The 19,019-nt window shown below is 42.7% G+C and overlaps 1 protein-coding gene across 1 annotated transcript in view; it reads left to right on the plus strand.

Annotated features, from left to right (window-relative positions):
* The window catches only part of CCDC150 (coiled-coil domain containing 150), a 2,807,665-nt gene that overhangs the window by 1,734,197 nt on the left and 1,054,449 nt on the right, over positions 1-19,019 (plus strand). The window contains exon 16 of the mRNA XM_044070503.1: positions 5,492-5,554. Within this exon, the coding sequence (XP_043926438.1) occupies positions 5,492-5,554 (63 nt within the window). The remainder of the gene's footprint in view (positions 1-5,491; positions 5,555-19,019) is intronic.

The following is a 19,019-nucleotide window of genomic DNA, read 5'->3' on the forward strand; positions in this document are numbered from 1 at the left end:
AACAAGACTCTCTCTACCTTAGGGATCTGTTTTTCCACTCCATATACCCTATCCCAAGGGTCAGAAGTGTGGGAAAATGTGGTTCTGAAAATCCCAGGGATATTCGCCTGACACACGTGGTGATTTTTCCCGCTGCGGAGGGGGAAACAATAATGGAAGATGCACCCTCGCAGCAGAGGGGGTCTGCAACAGCAAGGCGACAGAGATGCTTTCTCTGTCGGGCCCTTCCAGCACTCCTTAAGGGAGGCCCAGCTGTCCACCTCTGGAGGCAGTCAGGGGCAGACTATCATTGTACACAGCAGCCTGGTAGTTTATCACAAGGGAAACATAGGTACTGTTGATAATATCCAGGGGTTACAAAATTCCCTTTTCTCAGACCCCCTCAAAAGACAAATGTTCTATCCCAGATGTTCTACCCAGTCTTCAGAATCATACAGTCCTAGAGGTTCAAAGATTGCTAGAAAGAAGAGCCATCCAGGAAGTCCCTGCAGACCAAATCGGATCCGGAGCTTACTCAAGGTTCTTTTTATACCAAAGAAGATAGGGGACTAGAGACCAATCTTGGATCTCAGCAAGCTAAACCAATCAGTAAAAAAGACAAAGTTCCAGATGGTTACACTGCAGTCCATTCTTCCCTTCTTGGGTCAGGACAATTGGATGTGCTGCATAGATCTCCAGGATGCGTACTACCATATAAAAATGGACAGACAGTCCAGGAGATTCCTATGCTTCCGGATGGGAGCCAGTCATTATCAATTCATGTTTTTGCCCTTTGGTCTCACCACAGCCCCCAGGGTGTTCACCAAGTGTATGGCAGTGGTCTTGACTCACCTTAGACATCTAGGATTCCAGGTGTTTCCATATCTGGACAACTGGCTCCTCACTGCTACCACTGAACATCAACTAATCAAGGCATGGGACTACACAATCCAAACTTGTTCCCAGTTAGGCATCACAATAAACTACGAAAAGTCTGCCTTGTTGTCTTGTCACTCTATTACCTTTATAGGGGCAGACATAGATACAAGACACATGATAGCAAAACTGCCCCTAGACAAGGTGTTAACCATTCGTCAACAAGTTTTCCTTCTCATAAACAAGACGAGATTTTAGGCTTGACAAGTCTTACAAGTACTGGGCTCTGTGGCTGCAGCTATTACGCTAGTTCCTTTAGCACACTTCTACATGTGGATTCTGCAGTGGCTTCTCTTCGCTCACTGGTCTTTCCAGGAATTGCCAATGTCACACATGATCTTGATCACGGAATCTTGCAAAAAGGACCTACAATGGTGGCTGGTCTCCCCCCAGGTTACTCTGGGCAGACCCTTTCTAGACCTGCATCCGGTAGTGACAGTGACCATGGATGCTTCCCAGATGGGGGGTGGGCATTATCTGGAAATGACTGTCCAAGGGATGTGGCAACTTCACAAGCACCATTTGCACATCAGTGTTCTAAAGATGAGAGCGGTGCTTCTGGCATTGCAAGCACTTCAGGACTGTCTACCTACAGGGACTATTGCAGTCCAGACAGACAATATGTCAGTGGTATGGTACATCAACAAGCAGGGCGGAACCAGATCTTACCCCTTGTGTCGGGAGGCTGTTTGAGTATGGCAATGGGTGATGTCTTCCCAACATCTTCTGATTGCAACGCACATTCCTGGAGAATCCACCGTGATAGCAGACAGGCTCAGCAGAGCTATCCTCATGCCTCATGAGTGGTCCCTGAAGAATGAAGTTGCGGACTTGATTTTCCACAAATGGGGCCAGCCATGCTGTGATCTTTTTGCCACTCCCCTAAACAACAAATGCAGCAGCTACTTTGCCCTAGTTCCCTCTCTGAGGCAGTCACCCAGGGATGCACTTGTTCACGATTGGCCTCCGGGACTGCTATATGCCTTTCCACCCTTCCCTCTCATTCCAAAGGTACTTCAGAAAGCAAAATCATTGGGTTGCAAACTCATCCATATTGCTCCTTACTGGCCTCATCAGATATGGTTTCCGTTTCTTTGCCATCACCTTCAACTGGAGCCCTGGATATTGGACCCAGTTCTGGACCTACTGACACATCAGTCAGGAGGGCTTCACCCATCCCTTCAAACTCTCAAGTTGACTGCTTGGTTACTCCACTTCCAGTCTTAGCCAGGCTCTCAAACATTTCCACTGCTGTACAACACATTCTAGTGTCCTCCCATAAGCCCACTACCAGAAGGATTTACACTAGCAAATGGAATAGGTTCTCTTACTGGGCCAAAAGAAATAACACTGATCCTTTTACGGCTCCTGTTCACAAGATTCTTGACTTTCTGGCCGAAACCTTCGAAAAAAGGGCAGCTGCAGCTACCATTAGTCCAATTGGCTGCCATCTCCAATTTTCATGTAGGGGACTTGGGTTCGAAGATTATTTCCCATAAGTTGTGCAGAGCATTCTTACGAGGTACAACACTTTTATGGCCCCCGGTAAGAGAACCCACCCCCCCCCCGGACCAAAACTTGGTTTTAGCTTCAATGATTCTGCCCCCCTTTGAACCAGCAGCATCTTGTCCCTTGAAGTTTCTGTCTTGGAAAACCCTCTTTTTGGTTGCTATAACCTCAGTTAGACAGGTTTCTGAATTACATGCTTTGTCTATTCATCCGCTGTATCTCATTTTTCACAAAGACAGAGTCTTGGACCAATCCTTCTTTCTTGCCTGTTCACAAGATTCTTGACTTTCTGGCCGAAACCATCGAAAAAGGGGCAGCTGCAGCTACCATTAGAGTCCAATTGGCTGCCATCTCCAATTTTAGCTTCATTGATTCTGCCCCCCTTTGAACCAGCAGCATCTTGTCCCTTGAAGTTTCTGTCTTGGAAAACCCTCGTTTTGGTTGCTATAACCTCAGCTAGATGGGTTTCTGAATTACATGCTTTGTGTATTCATTCGCCGTATCTCATTTTTCACAAAGACAGAGTCTTTCTAAGGACCAATCCTTCTTTCTTGCATAAGGTTTGTTCTGAGTATAACTTAAATCAGTCCATTGAGCTTCCTGCATTCTTCCCCAATTATGGTAACAAGGCAGAATATAGATTGCACCAATTGGATGTTCAGAAACAATTACATTTTTATTTACACAGGACCAAAGACCTCAGAAAATCAGACCAGTTGTTCATATCCTTTGCTGACAATAAGCAAGGTTATCCAGTTTCTAAAGTGACATTATCAAAATGGCTGTCAGATGCAATCACTTATTTGTATGGTTTGCATAAAAAGATGCTTCCAGGAAGACCCAGAGGACATTCAACAAGGGCCTTAGCCACCTCTGTTACCTTCCAAGCTAAATTACCTTTAGATTCAATCTGTGCAGCAGCAGCATGGGCAAATCCTCATACCTTTATCTTTCATTACAAAGTGGATGTGGCCTACTGAAACAGGGCATCCTTTGGTTCCATGGTCCTCAAGAGTTTGTTCCAGTGAGCCACCCAAGAACCAAGTGCTGGAGATGCAGTCCCAACCAGCAAGAATGAAGGCGAGATGGGACAACATAATATAAAGAAGTTATGTACCTACCATAATGTTCCATGTTTGTTGTCCTTCGTCTTGCCTTCTTTCTTGCGTTTCTCTCTCCTTCCCCCTTCCTGGAGGTTCGAGAGGAGTTCTTTATTGGTTACACTGGCTGAGTTTCTTGCTGACGTGCCAGGTTAGTTAACCATACATTGTCCTTTCCTCTATCCTTCCTATCTTGATGTATAAGAGCTTAGTAAAAAAAAAAATATATATATATATATATATATATATATATATTTTTTTTTTTTTTACTATCTATGTCTAGTGTGGGCTATTACAAATGAGATTTGGGTAGCTGCCGCTAGGCATGTTAGGATAAGGGGTAGCCTCGAGGCAGTAAAAGCTCTAAGCTTTAGTAAATTGGCCGAGTCGGAGATGAGGATTGGCTCCGAACCCAACCAGCAAGAAGGAAGGGGAGATGAAGGACAACAAACATGGAACGTTATGGTAGGTACAGAATTCTTTTTTTTGGGATGTGAAAAGTTGGATAAGTTAAAGAACAGTTGCAGGGCTTGGTTGATAAAGCAGTAAAAGCACATGTGGAGATTTCTAAGCATGTACATTTCCTAGGATTTCTGGAACAAGTACCCAGGAAACACAAAAGGCTAGTATAGATTGTTATGTTAGTGAAAAAAAAAAACTATTACCAAAAATATAGGATGTGCATAATTTAGTAACAAAATTATCAGAAGAGGAAGAGAACACATGGCTGTGAAAGAAAAAAGAATTAATTTGTAATAAAACGAGGGTTATAATTAGAAGCTTTAGCTAAGGAGACAGCAGCTTGACTTCAGGATATTACGGGAATAAACGGGGAGAAAATGGAAACTAGATTATAAAGAAAGTAGATCTTTTCAGTAAGCTAAAGCTGAGACGAGTGTCAGTTGAGATAAGAATCACAAGTTCTCTAGGTGCATGGGAATGGGTCAGAAAAAGAGGGGAAGAGGACTCAGTGAAAGAAAGATATAAAAATAGGAATGTTTAATACAATTAGATGTTTAACTAAGCAATCCCATTGTAGAAGTAAGGTTTTAATAATGTATAGGTGCCCGAAAGTATCTAAAGCAGGATTTTATGGTTACATTAAGACGTGGACATTATAGTTACATTAAGACGTGGTCATTATAGAAATGACATTTGTATTATAACTGCTTAAAGGGTGGAATGTTCATAAGAAGAGTATAAATTCAAGATGTTAAATGATGTCAGATAAAAGATTGTTATTCTCTGCATTGGGCTGAGTTCAATATGTGTAGATGGAAAAGTAAAGGCAAAAGAAGTAATAGAACAAGCCTTTGGGATAGATGTATGTTGGCACCATACATAAAGAATGCCAAAATATGTGTGGAAAATGTTTAAATAATGAATGTGCTTTAAAAAAGAAGATTAGGTTATAAGAGGAGGAGTGCCTCAGAGTGGCTTAGAAAAAGGAAGAACACACATTGATGGCAGTATTGCAGGTATAATTGTCTATTTGCTGAAAGAGGGCATTCAGTAATGAGGACTCGTCAGCACTGTGGATGCAGAGGTAGTATAACAAGCAATGCTGTAATGATAAAGAGTGCAAATAAGTGGGGTGTGAAGTTAAAGTATGCTAGTTGTAATAAATGATATAATGAATTGGTTAACATGTCAGGAAGGTAAAAAAAATTCATGTATCCGGGTTACACTCCAAATGTAGCGACAGTGTGAAGTGGATTATAAAATGGTTTTGAGCTGAACTTGAAGTATCAATTGGTTGATGAAATTATGTTTGTCTTATTTAGAACTGTACATTGATAATTCTTAATAATGCTGGTTAGAAATATCAAGCACCACTTCTCAAAGCTGGCATTAATGAAAAATAAATTTTATATGTTTTGATGATGATTCGTTTCTGTGACAGCAGTAAAACTGCTTGTTTTTAAAAAAGATGTATGCGTTATTCAAGTCTTAACATTACTTTGCAGGCTAATGCAGACCTGAGTTCCTGCAGGATTGCTACTCAGAGGCTGGAGACTCAACTAAAACAGGTAAAGAAGGAGATTAAATTACTAGTTAAGTTACAGACAGATGTCAGAGCACTGGAAGAAAACTCTACGTTTTCATCTTTACCACTGCATCTATATTTTTGATGTGGAATCAACAATTTCATAATGTTAATATTTTTTATGTTATTGAGCATAATGGCATATCTTTCTGAAGTCAAGTGTGATGCTTACCTAGAAGTCTGCTGACTTTGACAAATTTCTCAAGGATGTCCAGTCCCTTTGCATGGATTAGCATAGGCCTCACAAAGTCATCTCTTGTGGCTGGCAGAAGTCTTACCATGTAAACAACACTATAAACAACTATAAGTCATTTGACTAGGTTTTTGTGAGTAGTTTCTCAGTGCCCTGACTATTTTCTGCATTATGCATTCTTTATTGGTGTCATTCATTTTACTTCTCCAAGTTTGTCATCATTAGTACAGTTTTGCATGTACCCGTTGATACAACCTGCAAGTAGCTGATGAAAATTCTGTAGTAATATTTGTCCAGAAGCAAGAATTGGCATATCCAAACATATCGAATGGAATTGTTATGCCTTATGGTGGAGTATGAATCCCATCCCACTGCACAATTATTAAAAATAATATAACTCTCCCTGCTATCACTAGGAAACCAGTCCTTAATGCTCTGTCTCTAAGGCCAAGAACACTGCATCAATGGACCCAGACAATATCCCAGGATGCCTTCTAAATAGCATGAAACATTACCTATCAGGCCCTCTGGAATTGCTATTTTATTGTAGCTTCCAAAACTTTTTTGTGTCTCATGAATGGCAGACAGCAACAGTCGTCCCTCTGCTCAAAGATGGGCCATCTACAGACCCCGGAAACTACAGACCCGTAAGTCTCACTAGTTTCATATGCAAAGCCATGAAAAGAATTATCATGGAAATGATCAGTAATGGTATAGTAAACCTCCAGACATTGGACCCAACCCAATTTGGTTTCATCAAGGGCAGGTCATGCCTACTCAAACTGGTGGACTTCTTTGAGAAGGTCACCAAAGCAGTGGATGAAATCAAAATGGTTCACATTGCCTACCTTGACCTGGCCAAGCCATTTGACAGAATACCCCGGTCTGGCATTGTTGACAAACTCAAGAGTTTAGGTACAAACCCTTATGTTACCTAGTGGATAGCCAACTGGCTCACAGACAAGACCCAGGAAGTTAGAATTGAGGGGGTTCACCTCTATAAAGGGGCTAGTCACAAATGGAGTCTCTCAGGGATCGGTCCTGGGGCAGATCCTTTTTGGCATTTATTTCTCTGCAGTCAAGTCCAGTGTCAGTGGCCTTTGGGGAACTAAATTTGCAGATGATTGCAAATTAGCAGCCGTAATTGAATCCAATACCATAACGCAAATGTTCTCCAGGAAGGGCTGACAAACAACTGGTGTCAGAACCGTGGACTAAAACTAAATACCAAGAAATGCATAATCGTATCCTTTGGGAAGTCATTCACCTCTGGTAACTATCATATAGACAACACACACCTTAGAGTTGACCCAATAGTCAGGTACTTAGGGACACACATAGACAGTAATCTAGCCTTTGACTATCATGTGATGTTCATCGTGTTTCACTGTTGCAGTCATTACTCTTGGGTTATCCTGCTGGCAGGCCACCCGCAGTCGGCCAGAATTCCAAAGTCTAGGTCCGGCGTCAGTTGCTGTCGCCTCCGCCCTGACGTCAGTGCGCCAGGGGTATAAAAGATGCAGCCGACGCCATTTTCTTCAGTCTTTCTTGCTGCGCGGCACCTGAAGCAAAAGCAGTTCACAAGTGCCGGTCGGCCGACTCCTGAGATTGTCACAGATGAATTTCAGATCCGAAGTCTTCATTAAAGCTAAGTAGCCCATTGGGGAAACTTTTTCTTGCTCCAGACCGATATCAGAAAAAGTTAACAATTGTATTTCTTGTGGGAAGCAAATACCTCATAAGGATTTTCATTCTTACTGTATTCCTTGCCTAGGCCCTGATCATAACGTTGTTACCTGTCGGTTTTGTGCTAGATTCAACCAACGCAGTATTAAGTGTTGGTTTGATTTTGCTTTTCATTACTTTGGCCGAAAATTCAATTATATAATGCCGTCGGAACAGCCGACGACCGGAGTTTCTAAAAAAATGCAAGGAAAAAGAGAAGGACAGGCATCCGAGATCCAAAACCGACGATGAGGCTTCCGCTAAGCCACTCGCCGGTTCACCGGTTCTCAGTGAGGAGCTTTCGCAGCTCCTGACGCCCGCTACTAGGCCTCTGGATACTCAAGGTATTGGACACTCGGAAATCATTCCCCCAGATGGGTCTGGAGCCGCTGAGCAGGCATCAGCTTCTGAGGGTGTTTTCAGACCTACACAGCTATATGTAAAGCCTACTTCAGCTTCTAAAGCAAAGACTAAAGCAGCTTTAAAGACAAAGAAACAAGTAGAGCATTCTCCAGGACAAACTTCCATGCCTAAGAAACAGATGCTCAAAATGGCCGAACACCATATTACCTTGATCAGGGGTTCCCATCCCCCTCCTGACAAGAGGCCTAGGCAAGAGACAGACTATGACTCTTCAGATCAGGTTTCCATTTCCTCTGACTCCTCTACTGTACAGGAATACTCTCTTCCTCCCTATGAGGATTCTGATGCTGAAGAATCCATTCCTTCAGCCTCTCCTCCTGAGGATTATTCTTTTGGGGAAACCCTGCATACCATGAGGGAGCACTTCCACTGGGAGAGCCAGGATTACTCAGAATCAAAGAAAACGCTTAGAGATTTTCTTTTACTTCCTCAGCACAGACCTCTTGCTATTCCCCCTGTGCTAGACATTGCAGAAGATGTATTTTCAGAGTCTGGCCTATCTCCAGACTCCTTACCTCCAACTCTTGTTAAACCAGACAGATACTACAGGGTTCCAGATTCGCATAAATTTCTTTATAAAAACCCTGCTGCTGACCCAGAAACTATTTCTCAGGGTCCCAAAGGGGTTAAGGCCACTACTGCAAAAAAACATATCCCTTCTGACAGGGATTCAAGGGCACTAGACAGATGGGGGAGAAAGGTTTACACTTCGGCTACTTTGGCTGTGGGGGCTTTAAATTGTCAATTCCATATGATTAAATATCAGCAATACTTAATGTCACTGTTAAAACAGAAAATGTTGACTAATTCTGATTGTGCAGAAAATAAGGAAATGCAGGATTTATTGCATGCAACTTAACAAGTGGGAAAGCATACTTTGCAATGTGGTTTTGATTCTCTGGAGGCCTCCTGCAGGGCCGCAGTTACGGGTTCTGTCATTAGGAGGCATGCTTGGTTAAAGGAACAAAATCTGCCTGATCATGTTAAAGCAAAATTATTAGATGCTCCATTACAGCATGATACTTTATTTGGTGTTAAAGCAGAGGAGGTTTTGAAGAAAATGGAGGACAAAGCGAAATCTATGCAAACAGTAAAGGAATTTTTACAGTTTCAGCCACCAAGATTTAGTAGGAACTGGCCTACAAAGAATTGGTCCTTTCCAGTGTCAGACAGGCCACAAAGAGGCAGATACAGCCGTCCCAGAGGCAGATCCCAGCCCCAGGGCTCATACAGGCATAAACAGTGGGGCACTTCTACCTCCAAAAGTGGAGAAGACAAAGCACAGCCATACAGGAAACAGTCCCAATGACTTGCCTCTGCCAGCACCAAGCACTTATCTTCTTGCAGCCCCCTTAGGGGGAACACTAGCACTTTTCTTTCAAAATTGGCAAATGATCACCCAGGACAAATGGGTATTGAATATAGTGTCCCAGGGTTACAGGTTCCACTTTCACACCCTGCCAAAGGCAAGAGGTATGCCAAACCTGCCACACAATCAATGGGCAGAGGCACAAAAACAAGTTTCGTCCCTTATGAACATGAGGGCCATTCAGCAAGTACCACAACAAGAGCAGGGACAAAGATTTTATTCAAGACTTTTCTTGGTACCCAGAAAGGATAAAGCCTGGAGACCAATACTGGACCTGTCTTTTCTAAACACATTTCTGGACATTCCAAAATTCAAAATGTTAACTCTGCAGCAGCTTCTGCCCATGCTGGGCAAGAAGGCTTGGCTTGTAACTTTGGACCTAAAAGAGGCATACCTGCATATCCCAATCAGACAATCTTGAAGAAGATACCTCAGATTCATAGCTGGTTCAATGCACTACCAATTCTCTGCTCTGCCCTTTGGCTTATCTACTGCGCCCAGGGTCTTCACAAAATGCCTGGCACCAGTAATTGCATTTTGCAGACAAAGAGGAATTCAAATATATCCTTACTTGGACGACTGCCTTATACAAGCAGAGAAAAAGGACACTCTACTAAAGCATCTTGCATTCGTAAAAAGATTATTAATTTGCCTAGGGTACACAGTAAACGAAAAGAAATCAAAACTAGTACCCTCTCAAGAGATAATATTCCTGGGTGCAAGCCTAAATACAATTGCCCAGATGGCTTATCTCACGCCAGACAAACAAAGGCAACTAACTTCTTACTTCAAAATGTTGGCAACAAAGACCCAGTTATCTGCAAGAAACATTCTGCAGGCTTTGGGCTTCATGGTATCCTGCATTCTGCTAATTCCATATGCCAGACTGCATATGAGTAAACTTCAATGGTACCTAAAAAGTGTCTGGACTCAACATTGTCAAAGCCTGGAAGCATTAATTACCCTCATTCCTTGCCTGCAACAGGAGTTTCGATGGTGGGCACATGCCTGTCACCTCAACAAGGGACAGCCATTCACTCTACCCACAGCCAGGCAGTCAATAACAACAGATGCATCAGATTATGCCTGGGGAGCACACATGGCAGGAAAATGTATTCAGGGCACATGGTCCACAAGCCAAATGCATCTACATATCAATCAAAAAGAGATGCTAGCTGTTCAGAATGCCCTGACAGCTTTCAAGGATCTACTCCATCCAGGACAACTACTGATAAGGACAGACAATACTACAGTCATGTGGTACATAAACAAGCAGGGAAGCACACATTCCTACCCCCTATGCAGACAAGCCATGACTTTGTGGGACACAGCATCGACTTATCAAGTACACCTGCAAGCACAATTCCTGCCAGGAAAGAACAATACTCTGGCAGACGAACTAATAAGAAACCTCACGGATCCCCACGAGTGGAAACTGGATCCACAAGTCTTCAGCATGATAACAAAGGAATGGGGATGCCCAGACATAGATCTATTTGACTCCCCTCACAACTGCCAACTACAGAAATTCTGCACAAGGACTTATCACAAGCAATCATGGAAAGTGGATGCTCTGTCATTCAGCTGGAAAACTCTAACAGTATATGCCTTTCCTCCTCTGCCTCTCCTCCCCAAGGTACTCCTAAAGGTCAGACAAGAGAAGCCAAGAATGATTCTGATTGCCCCAGACTGGCCACTCCAGCACTGGTACCCAATCCTAAAAAGCTTGTCTCAAGGCCCAGCCTGGACATTGCCTCTAATTCCTCACTTACTGACCCAGCGAAACAATCAGATTCTGCACAGCCAACTCAGGACCCTAAATCTGGCAGCATGGCGGATAATCTAACCATTCAAAACACTCCTCTCTCTAAAGCAGTGATGGATGTTATTTTGGAGGCCAAGAGGCCCAGTACCAGAAAATCTTATGCAGAAAAATGGAAAAGATTCTGTGGTTGGAACCAGGCACAAGGAATTGACACATTTGTTCCAAATATTCCTCAGATTTTACAATACCTAACTGAGATGCTGGACAAGGGCCTGTCCTTTTCATCAATTAAAATTCATGCCTCTGCCATTTCAGCTCATTACAATACAGGACCTTTTTATTTTTTCCCACCCATTACTAAGGCAGTACCTCAGAGGGGCCAAAAACATAAGACCTCCAAGGAGAGCCCCAATACCTGCATGGGACCTCAATTATGTCTTGGAAAAACTCACACTGCTGCCTTTTGAGCCAGCCAATACAGCTGATATAAAGTTTTTATCTTGGAAAACAGCTCTGCTCCTAGCAATAACCTCTGCAAGACGAGTTTCAGAGTTACAGGCACTTATGGCTGTGGAACCTTTCATCAGTTTCCATCCAGACAGGGTTTCTCTAAGGACGAACCCAACATTCATGCCTAAGGTAGTGTCCAGTGTCGCCCTTAACCAAACCATTCATTTGCCTACCTTTTATCCAAACCCACAGAACAAGGGTGAGAGACTTCTGCATTCCTTGGACATACACAGACAACTACGCTTCTACTTGGACAGAACTAACGCTTTCAGAAAAACTGAGCAACTTTTAGTGACATATGCTGCAGGATCTCAAGGAAAGCCTATCTCAAAACAGACTATTTCAAAATGGATAGGCCACTGCATTCGTTTCTGCTACTCACAACATGGCAAATCAGTGCCCAAGGGCATTAGGCCTCATTCTACCAGGGCAGCAGCCACTTCAGCAGCCTTTCTCAGAGGAGTACCAACTAAAGACATTTTAGAGGCTGCAACTTGGAGTTCAGTGCACACTTTTACAAAGCACTACCATTTACCTCTCTGCTCTAAATCCAGAGCAGGCTTCGCTACTGCAGTTCTGCAAGGCCTTATAGCTTCTCCTAATCCTATTTAGGTCCAGCCACCCAACCTCAGCTTTGGGATTCAACCCAAGAGTAATGACTGCAACAGTGAAACACGATGAACATAGTACAGTTGTGTACCTACCATAAATGTAGATGTTCGAGTATATTCACTGTTGCAGTCCAGGTTACCCACCATCCCCCTTTTCTTTGCTGGGACTTACCTATACTTCTCTATTTTATACAGCCTATGTGGTGTATTTGCTTATAGATGAAGGAAATGTTTATTTTACTGCATGCATAATTATTGACATATTTTTTTAGCCTACCTTTTTGGGGGCACCTGACATCTGGGGCAAGAAAAACTGAAGAAAATGGCGTCGGCTGCATCTTTTATACCCCTGGCGCACTGACGTCAAGGAGGAGGCTACAGCAACCGATGCCGGACCTAGACTTTAGAATTCTGGCCGACTGCGGGTAGCCTGCCAGCAGGATAACCCAAGAGTAATGACTGCAACAGTGAATACACTCGAACATCTACATTTATGGTAGGTACACAACTGTACTTTTACAGTAGTGAGGAAATCATTCTATACTGCACAACTTATAAACAAAGTTAAAGGAAGTCATTGTTCCACTGTGTTCAGCATTCATCAGACCAGTCATTGAGTACAACGCTGCCTTTGGCATGTACCTAACCAGGTATATCCAACAACTGGAATGTCCACAGAGGTTCCTCACTAAAAGAATACAGAGTGTAAGTAACATGTCCTATGCAGACCACCTCAAGGCCCTATCCCTGTATTCTGTCTCCTACAGGCTGTTGAGGGGAGATGTATGCCTGGCAATACAGGGCATTGTCAGACCACTCTCTGATGGACCTCCTGCATTCCCGCAAAACAAGCAGCACCAGAATTACCTATTCTGAATACTTAAACCTTACCTATTGTATAAATAGGACCTGCTGGAGAGACAGGTATGTATCCCAGGGACTACTCCATCTCTGGAACAGACTCCCCATCCATGTGAAGCAGAATTCCTCCCTAACCCAATCCAAGTGTGACTTAGACAATTGGATGGGGAACAGCAAATTCATCCCTGGTTTGGCACCTGTGTCTCTAATGGACACAGGCAGCCTGTAAATGGTTCATCTCCCAGACCCATGCTTGTAAATGTTTATCTCCCAAGCCCCTACTTACACATATCAAGGGTACCAGAACTTGTCACAGATTTGCAATGCACGGCTAGGCTTTAAAAGGCCCTTGTGGTTTATAGCCTAGTAAACACCTATGAGCCTATTAACCTGTTTCATTACCCTCGATAGAACTGGATCATTGCACTTACAGAAAAAGGAAAATATCCAGTCTAAAACTAGAAGTGTACAGTATTTTGCTTAAGCAGAAAGTAGTAATTAACGAGAAAGGTTATTACATCAAGGTGGATGGTGCTGGTACTTCTAATGAGACCCAGGAACAAGTTAATGAAAAGTGACTGCACTTTACAGTTGTAGCTCCTGCTACTTGGGACTTGCTTCCTCCACAGCTGAGCTGTACCTTAGATTGGAAAACCTTCCAATTTAAGTTAATATATTTCCTAAACTGACGATGACACCTGCCATTGTTGAGGACTACCCATTGATAAGTCACTGCTCACCTCCTACCTTAGCATCATGTTGCAATATACAAGTTTATATTTCATTTTATCAAGTAGTCACTGTATAAATAGCATTATGTTATATTATTTTTTCTACCTTAATCTCATTATATACTAGTATGCTTCTACATAGTGTGTAATATTTTAGCTTAATCTTATTATTGTATATGGTTGACCATTGTTCCTGTGTCTTGAATATATTTGTAATTTTCAGTTACGGTCCATCTTAATTTTTGAGTATCTCCAGCTCAGGTTGTGGCTGCAGCTTTTCCTTGCTCAGGCCTTTTACTAGTTAACTAACAAACAGTTGTATAAAAACAATGATGGAAGGATAGACAGAGAGATAAATAGACAGATTGATAAAATACCTTTATATTCCTGTCAAATTGCTCTTTAGGAGTTTATTACAGAAGTATCAGACATTTTTCTAGTATTTAAAAATGTGATTTGCATATTGGACCACACTAAGAAAGAACTTGTGCACTGATATAGACAAGCCATAGATATCAAAGGTTATTTGGTCCTGTCTCTGTCTGTCCGTCCGGGACCGTCCCTTATCTATTTATCAGTGGAATACATATCCTTCAGGTTGCACAGGTATATTTTTTGTACGACTTATCACTCTACTGTGTTTAGTCATCTGCTGACAGTCTGAGATGCAGTTATAACTACTGTGCTTCAGACGTGACAGTTTTACTTTACACTACTACAGATAACACCGTGTCTTCAGCTCTTAGTTTCCTCCTGGTATCTTGATGCTTTTGGGTTCAAGGCGATTGCATGCCCCTTTGATGTTTAGAGCACTGTTGCCTGACATATCTTCCGGCTGAGTCTGTCTTGGCAAATTGTTCTGTGTATGTAAAGGGCAGATGAAGACAGATCTGTAATGTAAACCCCATGCTTCTTTGTTTAAACAGTCAGAGGTTCTTGCCTGTCACAAGGATACAGAGTTCCACCACTGAAGTCAGGTCTAGCGATAGTATTCGCCAGAAAGAATCTTTTGTATCAGTGAACTGTGTAGCCTAGTTGGCCTCACTCAGAAGGTAAATGATAGCTGCTGGGTTTGATGTCGGTCAGGTGCCAAGCAGGAACAGAACAAATTAAAACATACTAGACTCTGACTCTGAAAACTGGTCCTTGGGACATGAATTGTCACTTCACTTGGGAAGCAGAGACCTCTTCTATTTTCTGGCTCATTCTTTGTTGGATAAACTGTTTCCTCCAAAAACTGTTATGTGTTTAAAAATATATTTGATCCTTCAGGAAAAATATTTTGAAGGCAGATGGATACAGGGGTCTATATTAGATAATCGAACTTTCAAAAGTTCGACTGTCATATGGTCGACACCATATGATCAAACTTTTAAAAGTTTGAAAATCTAATAAAAAAAAATAAACTACACAAATAACCTACCTGAATGTTTTAAGAGGGGGGGGGGCAAGCCCCCCTGCATCCCCCACTCTTTAAATATACCAACTCCGAGATCGTACTACAGTGCAGAAAAGGGAAATCTTCCCATTCCGCACTGTACGGAGATCTCCATTAAAAAGTTCGAACTTTCAAAAATTTGTGGTGTTGACCATATGACAGTCGAATTTTTGAAAGTTAGATTATCTAATAAAGACCCAGATACATTAGCTTGAATTTTACAGCTACTTTGGTATACAGTGAATAAATGCATTTTCAGAACTGCCATCCCCTTTTATCTTAAAACAAACAAGTTTACCCCCCCCCCCCCATCCAGAAAGGAGCACATGCCCCAAAGACATTGTTATCTCCAAATTTTATTACTTTTCTTTTCTGCCAGTTTTGTCAGGATCATCTCTTTCGACTGATATGATTTAACAATATAGGCCTTGGCTGCTTTTTCCCGGCCAGGCTTGTATCATACACACGGTGTGCCTTTTAACAAATCCTGCTGTGGAAAATCAACACATTTGCTCATTTGTACTTGTATAAAATTAATAGTCTGTTCTGTCCAGTTTCTCTGATACAGCAGAAAATCTAGAATTATCTCTGCGCACTCTGTCTTCTAACTGTATAATTTTTTTTGAAACAGCTCTTCTTCTTCATACTCAGACAGCCTTTTATTCATTAAAACCTCTGAGTTTTGCAGATGTTCATCATGTTACACTGCTGCAGTCATCATACTTGGGTTATCTGCCGTCAGGTGGTCCCGCAGTCGGCCCAAGTTCCAAAGTCTTGGTCTGTCGTCGGTTGCTCTCGCGTCAGTGCGACAGGGGTATAAAAGAGGCAGCCGATGCCATTTTCTTCAGTCTTTCTTGCCGCGCAGTGCCCGAAGCAGAAGCAGTTCGCAAGTGCCGGTCGGCCAACTCCTGAGATTTTCAAATCGAATTTCAGACCGAAGACTTCAATAAAGCTAAGTACCCCGTTGGGGAACCTTTTCTTGCCTCAGTCCGATGTCAGAAAAAGTTAATAATTGCATTTCTTGTGGGAAGCAAATACCTCATAAGGATTTTCATTCTTATTGTATTCCTTGCCTAGGCCCAGACCACGACGTCACAGGTTGTCGGTTTTGTGCTAGGTTTAACAAACAAACTATTAAACGTCGGTTTGATTTCGCCCAACATTATTTTGGTAGAAAATTTAATTATGAAGAAAAATAGAGAAAAATAAAAGAGCACAGCGTTGCGAGTCCACAATCCTTGTTTAATGTTAAAAAATAATAAAACAAACAGGTTAAGCGCTTTCATCAATTAGTATGACTTCTTCAGAAAATTTAATTATACCATGCCGTCGGAGCAACCGACGACCGGGATGCATAAAAAGCGCAAAGATAAAGACAGGCAGCCGAGGCCCAAACCAGACACTGAGGCCTCTGCTAGGCCAGTCGCCAGTTCTCTGGTTTTCAGTGAGGCGCCTACGCAGCCCCTGACGACCGCTGATTTAGAACCCCAGCCTGCATCCGACTCCCAAGCGGAGATTGCAGGGCCTCCAGAGCCTTTATCTTTAGGCCCTTCCGACTGCATGGCTGATGGGGATTCCGGTGCAGTTGAAAGGCCGTCAGTTGCTGAAGGTGTCTTCAGACCGACTACACTTACCATTAAATCCTTTGCAAAACTGAAAACTCCATTAAAAGTAAGGAAGCCTGTACAGTCTCCAGTGCAAGGCCCCATGCCTAAGAAACAGATGCTTAAGATGGCCGAAGACTTAATTACCCTAATCAGTGGTTCCCATCCCCCACCTGACAAAAGGCCTAGACAGGAGAAGGACTACGCTTCCTCTGACCAGGTTTCCATTACCTCAGATTCTTCTGAGGAACAGGAGTACTCTTTTCCCCCTTATGAAGACTCTGATGCTGAAGAGTCTATTCCTTCAGCATCTCCCCCAGAAGACTACTCTTTTGGGGAAACTTTACATACCATGAGGGAACATTTCCACTGGGAAGGCCAGGATTACTCTGATTCTAAGAAAAGGCTCCGAGAGTTCCTCTTACTACCCAAGCACAGACCCCTTGCTATTCCACCTGTGTTAGACATTGTGGATGATGTTTATTCAGAATCTAGCCTTAACCCAGATTCATTACCTCCTGCACCAGCCAAACCAGACAGATACTACAGAGTCCCTGACTCACATAAATTCCTATATAAAAGTCCTGTTGCTGACCCAGAAACCATTTCCCAGGGTTCCAAAGGGGTTAAGGCCTCTATTGCTAAAAATCCTGTACCGTTTGAAAGGGATTCTAGAGCACTAGACAGATGGGGAAAGAAAGTATATACCTCAGCTACTCTAGCTATGAGGGCCTTAAATTGCCAGTTTCACATGCTGAAATATCAGCAGTATTTGATGTCTCAATTAAAACAAAAAATGAGCACACATACACAGCAGCCTGATTACAACGAAATGCAAAATTTGTTACATGCAGCAGAACAAGTGGGAAAACATACTTTGCAATGTGGATTTGATTCATTGGAAGCTTCTTGCAGAGCAGCTGTAACAGGGTCTGTCATTCATAGGCATGCTTGGTTAAAAGAACAAACTTTACCTGATCATGTTAAAGCAAAGTTATTGGATGCACCCTTACAGCAGGATGTTTTATTTGGTGTGAAAGCAGAAGAGGTTTTAAAGAAAATGGAGGATAAGGCAAAATCTATGCAGACGGTCAAGGATTTTTTACAGGTCCAACCCCCTCTTTTCAGCAGAAATTGGCCAACCAAAAACTGGTCCTTTCCAACTATGACAGACCACAGAGGGGCAAATACAAACGCCCAAGGGGCAGAGGTCAGCCACAAGGCTCTTACAAGCCACGACAATGGGGTGCCACAACCCAGAAAGGGGGAGAAGACAGGTCTCAAACTATCAGAAGACAATCACAATGACTTACCCCTCAGACTGCCAAGCAATTCACTCCCTTGGGAGGAAAACTTGCACTTTTTGCAGACAATTGGCACATCATCACAAAAGACAAATGGGTCCTAAATATTGTAACTCAAGGATACAGGTTCCACTTTCACACTTTACCAAGGATAAAAGGAATGCCAAACCTGCCATCAAATCAATGGGCAGAGGCTCAAAGACAATTACAGCACTCATGGACATGAGAGCCATTCAACAGTTTCCTACACAGGAGCAAGGACAAGGATGTTACTCCAGACTCTTTCTGGTTCCCCGAAAGGACAAAACCTGGAGACCCATTCTGAACCTTTCAGTTCTAAACACATACCTGGAAGTACCCAAATTCAAGATGCTCACACTACAGAAACTTCTTCCCATGCTGGGCAAGAAGGCTTGGTTAGTAACGTTGGACCTCAAGGAGGCATACCTGCATGTCCCTATCAGACAAAATTGCAGAAGATACCTCCGATTTATAGCAGGTACAACTCATTACCAATTCTCTGCACTGCCCCTTGGCTTATATACTGCGCCCAGGGTCTTCACAAAATGCCTGGCACCAGTAATTGCATACGGCAGACAAAGAGGAATCCAAATATATCCATACCTGGACGACTGCCTTATTCAAGCAGACAGCAAGGGCATTCTTTTAAAACATCTGGCGTTTGTAAAAAACCTACTAAGTTGCCTAGGGTACACAGTAAACGAAAAGAAGTCAAAACTAGTGCCCTCACAAGACATAATATTCCTGGGTGCCAGCTTAAATACAACAGCCCAGATGGCTTATCTCACGCCAGACAAGCAAGGACAACTGACTCAGTACTTCAAAATGATGGCAACAAAGTCCCAACTCCCTGCAAGAAAAATTCTGCAGGCCTTAGGATTCATGGCATCTTG

The sequence above is a fragment of the Protopterus annectens genome, chromosome 4.part1 (assembly GCF_019279795.1).
Source record: "Protopterus annectens isolate FY-2018-M chromosome 4.part1, PAN1.0, whole genome shotgun sequence".
Lineage (NCBI taxonomy): Eukaryota > Metazoa > Chordata > Ceratodontiformes > Protopteridae > Protopterus > Protopterus annectens.